The sequence below is a fragment of the Pteropus vampyrus genome, unplaced genomic scaffold, assembly GCF_000151845.1.
Source record: "Pteropus vampyrus isolate Shadow unplaced genomic scaffold, Pvam_2.0 Scaffold127, whole genome shotgun sequence".
NCBI classification, from domain to species: Eukaryota; Metazoa; Chordata; class Mammalia; order Chiroptera; family Pteropodidae; genus Pteropus; species Pteropus vampyrus.
Genome location: NW_011888908.1, coordinates 2,254,612 through 2,265,890, shown reverse-complemented (window position 1 = coordinate 2,265,890; position 11,279 = coordinate 2,254,612). Strand labels below are relative to the sequence as shown.

General features: G+C 39.5%; 1 protein-coding gene across 7 annotated transcripts in view; it reads left to right on the top strand.

The window, feature by feature from the left end:
• The window catches only part of STAU2 (staufen double-stranded RNA binding protein 2), a 232,365-nt gene that overhangs the window by 25,895 nt on the left and 195,191 nt on the right, over window positions 1–11,279 (top strand). For all 7 annotated transcript variants that reach the window (XM_023534609.1, XM_023534608.1, XM_023534610.1 and 4 more), the window contains 2 exons: window positions 2,002–2,161; window positions 10,386–10,521. In XM_023534609.1, coding sequence (XP_023390377.1) covers window positions 2,002–2,161; window positions 10,386–10,521 — 296 coding nt within the window. The remainder of the gene's footprint in view (window positions 1–2,001; window positions 2,162–10,385; window positions 10,522–11,279) is intronic.

Below are 11,279 nucleotides of genomic sequence, written 5' to 3'. Positions count from 1 at the left end.
CCTTAGACTTGGTGGTAACAATAGAAGTTGCAGGGAACAGTTTTGAGATGTTAAATAAGTCTTCGGAAGGTGGGTAAACAAAGAAGCTGCTTCGGGTTTGAACCTGAATCGATAGACGAGTAATGAACAGAACATTCGGGAGTGTGAGCTGATTTGGAGGAAAATTTGTGGCAGGGTTCTTCGTTCAACACTATAATTTGAAAAAAAAAGAGCTAGTCACCGAAAAGTTGGTTTAAAATTAGGTAAATGTATTAAAGATATGTTTTAGGTATACATTTTAAACAGAATCAGAATAAAAGAAAAATCACTTTTAACAGATACCTACATATTTTGATTTTCAAGGGATTGTAAATATTTTCCAACTCTAATTTGAAGAATTGAAAACCTACAGGAAAAATGGAAGGAGTAGTACAGTGGATACTCACCTTTCGGATTTACTAATCGTTCATTTATTTGCCACTTTTACTTTATTTCTTGCTCCTTCTACATAGACATATACTTTTCCCTTGAACAATTTGAAAATAAATTGCAACTATCATGACATTTCACCCCTAAATTTTTATTCATCTGATAAGACCAATTTTATTTTTCTGAGAAGACATTCTTCTACATAAGCACAATACTATATCATCACTCAAGAAATTTAATCTTGACCGAATGTATTGTTTAACGGATAGTCCATAGTCAGATTTCCCTAGATCTCTAAATGCCTTTTCTATTTTTTTCGTCCGAGTACAAACCCATTCAAGATCCGTACACTGTACTTTATCATGTGGGTTCATGTCTCTTTAGCACCCTTAAATCTGTAACAGCCCCTGCATTCTTTTGTTTAGTTTTTTCCTTTCGTGACATTGACAGTTTTTGAAGAGTTGTGTCCAGTCATTTTATAGAATGTACCATAATCTAGATCTGTCTGATTGTTTCCCTATGATTAGATTCAGGTTAAACATTTCGGGCCATGAATATTACAACTTCTCACTGGATCACATTAGGTGGTACCTGATGTCGATTTTTGTGGTTATTAATTATGCTAACTTTAATCACTTAGTTATATTTTCTACCCAATCTCCTTTCTGCTAAGAAACATTTATTTCTTTATAATTAATAAGTATTTTTGGGTTAATGCTTTATAATCGTAGAAAGTAGTAAGATATACGTGGAGTAAAGTAGTGAGTTGTGTGTGTAACCTTTGACTTGATTCTAAATTTTCAAGGTGTTGGCCTCATGTGGAAATGTGGGGTGAATGGAAGGTTAGACTGGGCAGGGGAAAGGTAGAACTGGGCGTGCACAGGTGGAACTTTTGTGACATGCTGGAATGGGGCCGTTTGAAGATTTTTAACCTGATGTCGAGGTCATGCAATTAGATTTGGGTTTTAGAAAGATAGTTTTAACAGCAGTCAGTTGGGAAATTATTATGTCTAAAGTAGAGATGATGAAGGACCGACTCCAATGCAGTGTCAATGATAGAGCAAAGAGAGATTTGAGAAATAGTTAAGAGATTTTAATGGACGGACTTTGGGGGTCGGTTAAATGTTGGTAATGGAGGATTGCGAGTGTCTTGCTGACATAATAGTTGATAGGATTTCCTGACTCGATCGTGATAAGTATGGCGTTTAAGGAATTAGATTTTGTAAAGTGTGACAGAGAGAGGGCCTTTTGGATTCTCTTACAGTTTCTCTTACTCTCTGTGCTTATTCTACTTTTTGGGGGACTATTCGAGTGACATTAACAATATGATTCTATTTAGAGAAGCAATTTCCTCTTGATTTATTCTAGCCAAAATGGACACGTAGAGCTGCCATTAAGCCTTGGCGTAGAACAGAATCTAGCACGATCTCCTAAAGTTCTTTTACTGGGTAGAGTAAGAAAGAGTTTTGTTGAAATGATCAGTAAGGACACCTCAAGCTCTAAAATTTCGATTCTATGGTGTGTCTATTTTTCTGTTGGACAGCACATTTTACTTCCTGAAAATTTTTAATGTTCGTCTCTGTTTTTTCCAAGATGTTCTCAGTGCAGCTGAGTCTCGGTGAGCAGACATGGGAGGCCGAAGGGAGCAGTATCAAGAAGGCTCAGCAAGCTGTTGCTAGTAAAGCTTTGACAGAATCTACGCTTCCCAGACCAGTTCAGAAACCACCGAAAAGTAATGTCAATAACAACCCAGGTACGGCACAGGCTGGTTCCCTTCCGTTGCGTCATTGTGTTCTGTGTGCCCGTGCTGGTCTCCACATTTTCCTCTGTAGCAGGCCAGTTCTGTAGTCAGCAGGTTTTAATAGCACGGACAGAAAGATAGCTGAATGAAAACTGAAGATGGGAAATGAAGAAGGTAATCGTAATTATTTTAAAAATCTGCTTTAGCGGATGCCATCAAGGTGCATTATTGACTTTAAAGGCGGACGAAAAGAAATTTAGATACAAAGAAAAGAAAACAAGATTGAGTTTTTCTCTAAAGATAGAAATGATCAATTTCTCTTTTTAAATATGTAATATTTAATTTAATGACAAAGTTATTTTTTTTTAATTTAATAAAAATTATAAAATTAGCCCTAAGCATTTTCTTATTCTGTTTTTTTGGTGTAGAAATTGTCGATATTCAGTATGGAACATTTGTATGAAATTTATTAAGAAACCCACAAATTACAAACATCCCACCTCTTTGTACTATAATGCCAAGAAAGTGAATGTTCTAATTTTAAGCGCCTAAGAATAATTTTAAAGAGTTGTTCTGATTGCATGCAGTATTAACTCTATGCGTCTCGTGGTCAGGAAGAGGCAGACCTGTATTGGGTATGATATGTGAATGGACAACATCAAATTAACAAAGTTTCATAGGTTTAGTACCAGCCCTACATTCATTTACTCATTTGTTAACTTTTTAATTCAAGTGGTTATCTTCTGACCAATATTGCTTAAGGTATTTTTGTGATGGAGTAAAAAAAAGACATTTTGCCTGCCGACAGTGACTCTATAATCTGTTTAATGTTAGTTCACGTGCTTGTGCTCATAAAGTCAGACACGTCCTGCTCTTGTGGCAGGCGCTGGGTAGACACGGTCTTGTCTTGCAAGGACTGCTCTTTCTGGACCATGACTTTCCTGTCACTAGGCCTTGTGCTTCTCTTCAGCTGGTTCCAGAATTTAATTTCTTAAGTAAGCTTAAATAAGCCCAAATATTATTACAATAAAGAAAAAAACCTATTCATTTTGAAACTGCTAAGAGGCTACCAATTTAAGTTTTTAAAAATCTCTTTTGATTACTGGTTGGTCATGAGCACGACACCACTACTTCTGCTTATTAAGGACTTACTTTGACGTATCAAAGAGATATGAAACGTAAGATTTTATGGTTGTGTACATTAAAGCATAACTCAGTGGTGAAGAGTAAGTACAGCCACTGGTGTTGTGAGTCCGCTACATGTGGACCGAAGTAGCGGAGGCGAGATGTGGGCCTGGAGTGGGGATGGGCCAGTGGGGGAGAGGAAAGGTGTTGAGAGGTGTCGGAGTTGGGATCTGGCCAGTGGGATTGGTGAAGATACTTTGTAGGTGGTGTTTAATTAGGGCAGGTGAGTGAGTGCTGAGCAGTAAGGCAGGAGGTGGTCAGGCTGGGCTGCAGTGGGCTTGACCGCCAGCGCCGTCCTGATCAGCGTTGTCCGTTAGGTGTTGTAGGAGCGTAGCTCGTTTATGTCGGTGAGCCTGTGGCAAAACTGGTTTCCTTCGACATTGTGTCACTTAGTGTCTCAGAGCCTGTGACGACGTTAAGCGGGGACTCACTGTAGTTTGGGGGATTAACATTTACGAGCTGGCGGTGATGTGTTTGAACGCATTTTGGGAAGTTCAGCTTGACGTGGAGGGAAGGCGGGAAAGACTAACAACAGGATTGGTTAGGAAGGCACCGTCATAGTTGATGGTGAAGAGAGAAGGAGCTCGAGTCCGTTGAGCGCGCTGTGCCCCTGCTCTGTGGGAATCCTGGAGCGGGACAGGGCAGGACAGGTGTTCCTGATCCGGGGGTCGCGGCCTAGCTGGGGAACGGGCTCTCCAGGGCGTGGGGCGCAGCGGGAGCAGTGTGTGCTGAGCCCGGGTCAAGTCCATCGGCAGGAGGTCAACCGCAGAGGAGCCAGAGGAGGAAGCGGGAGGGAGTCCGAAGGGCCAGTGGAGATAGAGCTTGTACCATCGAAAGCTGCAGTGAGCTGAGAGAATGGGTAGTTTTGGGGGTGAACTTTTAAAGGAGAGTTTAATCCTACGTGCTGGCATGTGAACTAATTACAGTGTAGAGCCCTGTGGGCCTTCGCACTGTGCATGCTTCACCAGCTCCTCGGGCTTACCAGTGCCCAGCAACCCCCGACCCCGTGTGTCTGCAGCCCCCCACGTGCCCAGCAGCTCCCCACCCTGCATGCCCCCCATGTGCCCCGCAGCCCCCCGCCCTGCATGTCCCTCATGTGCCCCGCAGCCCCCAGCCCTGCATGCCCCCCATGTGCCCTGCAGCCCCCCGCGTGCCCATCTAGTGGCTGCACAGCTCCAGAAGGGGCCGCTGCTCTGCTTTCTGTCATCTTGGGTTCGTCGTGCCTGCTCGTTTGGATCGGACACTGTACTCTCTGTGACAGCTTGGTTTTCTCACCGTCACGTATGTGAGATTCATGTGTGTCGCGTTTAACCGTATGGTATTTCGTGGCTGTGTAGTATTCCATTGCATGAATGTACCATAACTTACCTAGCCATCATACAGTGTGCGGACAGTTGGGTGGTTTCCAGTTTGAGGCTGTTAGAAATAACACCGCTGTGAACGATCTTGTACGTGCGCCTTTCTGCTGCGGATGTACCAGGGACTGGAACTCTGGGGTTGTGGGCTGCGTATGTGTTCACGCTGAAATCAGTGTATATGAATTCAGTCCAGAAGTCGATGAGCATCATGAAAGACAGGTGTCTAAGCCGTCCTTCCATCACACACTTTTGTTCCTAGATCTGTTAGAAAAAGTAGGAGAGCTATTCAGGCTTCCATTAGATGCAGTAAGGAAACCAACACAGTTCTGGCCAAATCGAATCGTGAATTGCAGCAACAGTTACAGGATATTCTTGAGGAAAGAATTTTCTTGGAAGTTGAGCGAGAACAACTTTGACCATTCTCTCACCTGAAGGCACTGGCCGTTCACCGTGAACATACCCATTTTTAAGTGGTTTTGGGTTACCCAGTTTGGAGACCCAAATATTCAGCTCACTGCTTACCTCAACACTAATTTTATTATTCGGTTTTGCCCTATATGTTCACCATTGCATTTAAGTACCTTTTATTTTTAATAACAATAAAAAGGGTCAGGATGACAAAAAAAAAAATACAGGTGGTATGAGTCTGTGGTCCCAGCACCTCAGGGGCCGAGGTGGGAGGATCGTGTGAGCCCAGGAGCCCTGGGCTGCAGTGCCCGGCGCTGACCAGGTGCCCGCACTAAGTTGGCCTTGTATAGTGCCCTCCTGGGAAGGGCTCACCAGATTGACTGAGGAGGGGTGGACCAGCCCGGATGGGAAATGGAGCAGGTGACAACTCTGTGCTGGTCGGTAGCAGGGCCACACCTGCGAGCAGCTGAGCCTGGGCAGCACAGCCAGACCCGTCTCATTCGGCCCTCCTGATTTAGAGAAGGAATCCCGTGTCCCCTGAATGAATGAATGAGTGAATGAATGGTTGCCCCTTTCCGAGTTCGTACTTCAAAAAATATGTACATAATATATACACACATAATGTCAAACAACACTATTTCCCCCCCTTGCCAACATGACTTCAGCTTTCAAATTTTTTAGCTTTTCTCCTGGGGGGGGTATATTATTTATTTATTGTGGTTTTAATTTGCATTTCCTTGATAAACTGATGAAGCTGAGTATCTTTTCATACGCCTGTTGGCATTAGGGTCTCCTGTTGCGGAGCGCTGGTTAAAATATTTTTTCCCACTAAAAGAACTGCATTATCTGTTTTTTAAATTTTTCTATTTTTTTTTTTGACTTGTAGCGTTCTTATATATTCTGAATATCCTTTGTCAGATATTCGTTTTGCAAATATTTTTCCATACTCCTTATAGTGCCTTTTGATGAACAGAATTTTTTTTTAAATGGAATCTAAATTAGAAGTCTTTTCCTTTATGATTAGTGCTTCTTTGTGTGCTGAGACATCTTCGTCTCTCACAGAGTTATCAAGATAACCTCATAATATTTTTAGAAATTTTATTATTTGTCTTTGAAATGTAATCTGTCAGGAATCGGGGTTTTTGTATGATGTGAGAAGATTTTTGCTCTTTTTAATATATAGACATTCATTAACTCAGTTCCATCTGTCGAAAGGGCAGTCTGTTCCTCTCTGCACTGTAGAGGGAGCGGGGTTCAGACCTGACATAGAGAGCAGGGGAGTCGTAAAGAGTAGTTATATCCCAGAGAGGAGTTAAATCTGTCTACACCATGGCAAGTCTGACAGTTAATTAAGAATATATCATAGAACTTATTTTGCTTCATTTCCCCTAAGTTTTAAAAACTTTTTAAAGGAATAATTTCAGATTTATATAAAATTCGTGGAAAGAGTGTGCGGAGTCCCATGTCCCCTCTCCCAGATTCCCCGGTCGTTAACGGTTCTCGGCCGGTGGGGAGCAGGAGCCGTTTGTGGACGTGCTGTCCCTTTCGCCCAGTGCTTCCTAAGTGCCTGGACACTGGCCTCTCAGGAAGTACACTGATCCGGTGTCACCGTGCGGTTTGCAGACTCTACTCGGATTCGTGGACTGTCCCCGTAATGCTCTTTGTGGGTTCAGGATGTCATCGGGGTCCGGCACTGAGCGTTTCTCTTCATTCCACGTCAATCTGGATGGTTCCTCGGTCTCCTTGGCTTTTATGACGGGGACGTTTTTGAGGAGTACGGGCCACGTTGTTTGCAGAATGCCCCTCAGTTGAGTTTTTCTGGTGTTTACTCATGATTTATACGTTTTTAGCATCAATATCTCAGTGTTTCATATCAGGAGATACCTGAGAACAGATTTGTCTCATTAGTGATGACTTTTGTCACTTGGCAAAGAGTATGTCTGCCAGCCTTCTCTATTGTCAATAAGTATGTTTTCTTATTAAATAATACGTAATTAATAAGTATCTTCTGGGGAGATACTTTGAGACTATATAAACATTGTTCCTCATCAAATTTTCTTTTACCCAGCTGTGTTTGGCATCCACTGATGATTCTCGTCTGAATCAATTATTACTCTGAAGATTGCCAAAGAGTTATTTTTTTTCTTTTGTGGCTTAAAACAACAGAAATTTATTCTCCCAAAGGATTTTTTAAAATTCCAATATTCTTTTCAGATTAATTAGTTAACGTTCTACCCAAGAGCTGTCTCTTCCCTCTCATTTTTTTGTTCGTTCTTTTATTTATGTCGTTATAGACTCTTGCATTCCTATTTTACTTACAGGCTCATAATCGATCATCATTTACTTTGATTTTCAGCTCGTCCCGGATCTGGCCAGTGGTATGTTCCCGTCATGTTAAGTCCTAGGTCCTTCTGAGATTTCCTCATCATTCTCTAAGCATGACGAGCCAGCTTTATTTACGAATCCGTTCATTCTTTCCACAAATATTTATTGAGTCAGTGCTATGTTCCAGGGACTAGTCTAACTTCCTCCAAAGCTCTGTTCTTGAGTGTTAGTAACATGTTGCAATTTTGTAACAATTTTCTTTCACCTGTCCCATAAAAGGGATCCACAATTGTAGTCCCATACGTTAGTATCTCTAATTAATTAGCCTTTTTATATTTATTACTGATAAATGTAGAAATTTTCCTTAATGCATCTAAAAACCACTGAAAATTGATTGTGTGTTTATAGCATCAACTTTATAGCCGTATAATGTGAGGATTCCTGTGTGATGATCATCAGCTGTCACATGCTGAAAACAGTGGTACTTAGCATTGCCTGGCAGTGTCTCAGGGTTTGAAGTTATTCTTTGAGTGTTTTCTGTGGATGTATTGCTGTGTAAGCAAAGGGGCTGTGTACGTGTAGAGGGATGTCTGTCTGGTTCTTCACGAAGCAGGTGGAGAGACTGCTCTAGAAGAATCGAACCATTTTAGCCTGGTTCATACTATTCTGCTTGTCTTTTACTCCCCTTCACAAGGAACAGTTTCTGGCATTTCTGTGGAGCAAATATACTGTAGCCTTACTTTCAAATGAGGAATTTATATTAGATTATTTGTTTAGTTAAATGATATGGGTACAGTACTTTTACCTACTTTAGAATCCAATTTTAATATGGGTGACAAACATAATTGTATCCTCACTGATGATTTTCAAAAATGTTAATTTTCCTTTTCTTGCCATCCTTAAAGATGAGGTCTTTCAAGCTTTCTTCTTTTCCCTATTTGAACTTTATGCTATTTATGTATGATTATTGCAAGGCAGAATTTGAAGTGATGTTAATCTTGTAACTAATTTTCATGTTAATTATTAAACCGAAATCTTTGTGAAATGAGAAAGTCACGAACTTTTAAAGGCATAGACTGCTCTTTGGTATTAATAAAAATCTTTGGAAAACTGTTAGGCAATTTCTAATAAAATTAAATATAAGCCTACTCTGTGACTTAGCAATCCCACTGCTAATTGTATACCCAAGAGAAATGAGTGTATGCCTACTAAATACTTATTAAAAAATGTTCAATGTGGCTTTTCTCTAAATAGCCCCAAATTGGAAACCACCCAAATGTCCCATCAATAGCAAAATATATAAATGGTATATTCATTCGGCGGAATATTATTCAGTGATTTTAAAAAAGTTTGAAATACTGACATATTCAACAAAATCAGTACATTGAGTGAAAGAAGCAAGAAAAAGTGATACATATTAAGATTTGAAGAACAGACAAAACTAATCTATGATGACGAAAGTCAGAGAGTGTAATTTGGGGAGGTAGGTCTTGAAAAAGACTCGAAGGAACTTTCTGGGTGACTGAAATGTATCTTGATCTGAATGGTGGTCACATGGGCATTTACATGTGTAATAATTCATGGAGCTATATACTTAAGGTCTGTATGTTTTACTTATCCCTTGGTAAAAAAAAAAAAATACTAAAAGAAAGAAAAGATCGAATCCTTTTATGCTCGACTTTCTCTTCCTCTGCCTGGTTGTATGTATTTTGGGGGGATTTGGACCCCTTGGCCTTCCTATTCAATATGTTAAGTTTTCTTTGCCGTTTTTTTTCTCTGTCTCCTTTTTCTTCTACGTTTCTTCTTTTTTCCTCCTGCCCACTTTCTTCTTTCTTTCTTCTTAACCTTAGTTCACTTCCTGTTCCTTTATATTCTTCAGTGGTTTCTCACGAATCCTTTAGAAAGGAGACACAAAATGAGCAAGCACTGACTCTGGGCGGATCGCTTTGTCACCAGGCTGCCGTTGGCGTCAGTCTCTCGCAGTCCTGTGCTAGCCCCGTACGCCCGGCCCAGTTTCCCTGTAATAAGTAGAGCCGATTTGTCTGTGATGGAGGGAGGCTTACCCATGTGGTACTAAAGGCGTAATCAGAATGAAATCGTACAGACTTTATACTGCAAATCTTATTTTCTATAAAAGCTTTAGATGAATTTCTGTCACTTGTTATAGGGAACATATATACCTGTTTTTTCTTTTGGTTCTTAAAATAATGTGACATAATTTTACACTGCATGTTATTTTATGGAATTTTTCATACTTTTACAAAAGTAAAGATTGAGATAGCGAACGTCCCTGAATGCATCACAACTCCAGTAGTTAATGGTGGCCAGTGTTGTTTCTCATCTGTCTCTTCTCTGGCTTATTTTGAAACCAATCTTAGATACGTCATTTCATAAATGCTTCAGTAGATATCTATAGAGATTATCTACAGGAAACGTTACTTGTATTTGTCCTGTTGTTGGTTGTAGAAAAAATTAGAAATTTCTTTTTGTTAGATAAATCCAAGAATTACTGATGACTCTGTATTCATTGCTAATTTTAGTTGCTTGATTACCAGAATATGACTAAAAATATTAACAGATGATGTTCTTAATGATTAAATAATTGTAACTTTTCTGGGGTAACTAATGTTGAAGTTTAATGCTTTCTTTATAATATCCAAACTCAGCAGTCTATGAATCTTGTGTTTGCCTTGTTTTGAAATAGCATCACTATCAAGTTGAATTTTTGTCATTAATGTACGGAAAAATGTTGCAAAAACCCCCAAATAGATTTCATTGGAAATGCTTTTCCTGTTTAAGCATTTTGTCTATGCATTCCCTTAGAAAATCACACAGATGGGCCATCTTCCCCCACCTTCTGCCATGGTGATTATATGTAACACAAATATAGCTTGCATGATTTATTATGGAAATGTTTCACTTGTGTGCCTTTAATATGTTTTTTTTTTTTTTTTAAACAGGTAGTATAACTCCAACTGTGGAGCTGAATGGGCTCGCTATGAAGAGGGGCGAGCCTGCCATCTACAGGCCATTAGACCCAAAGCCTTTCCCAAGTTACAGAGCTAATTACAACTTCCGGGGCATGTACAATCAGAGGTTCGTGTGTCTTTTTTGTTGTTCTTATTCATTATTTTATGCATATCGTAAGGGTTTCTGAAACTCACAGTATTCTCACTGTAATGAATATTCGCTTTGGGCATTTCGCATGGAAGTTAGGTAAATCAGGCTCACAAGGGATATTTAAAGTAATATCTGTCTTAAAAAAAATAACTGCTTTTCAAGAACTCGTTTTTATTTAGCCATGAGAGCCCTGTATTTGTCGCAGGTGGGACCATGTTTTAAAGTCATTCTGCAGTCTAGTGTTGACTTTCCAGTTGACTTGTTCATTTATTCACCAGGCAGATGCTTAGCTTAATTAGTGTTTTTTATATTTCTTCAAATACATTGTAAACATAAATGTTTATAATTTACAGGAAATTTGTTGGAAGGATTTACTAAGCCTTTCTGTCCATTGTATAATTTTGTGATAGTTATAAGTGTAACAGAATTTTCTTTTACAAGCATGGGAGAATTTTTTAAAAAGTTTATTATTGTTTTTTTTTTCTGATCATTTATAGAAGTCATTTAACTCATCTTAAGTGAATGTGGAAAATGCAGAAATTTAAAAAAAAATCTAATTTGCAGTCCCAGAATTAACTACCTTTAATATTTTGGTATATTTTATATTCTTTTTATACTTTGCATATTAATACATTTAACCAAATTAAAGTTACCCTTTATATACAATTTCTGTAATACTTTATGGGGGTGTATAATATACGAATGATAACAGGCACATGTCTTAAATGTGCGTC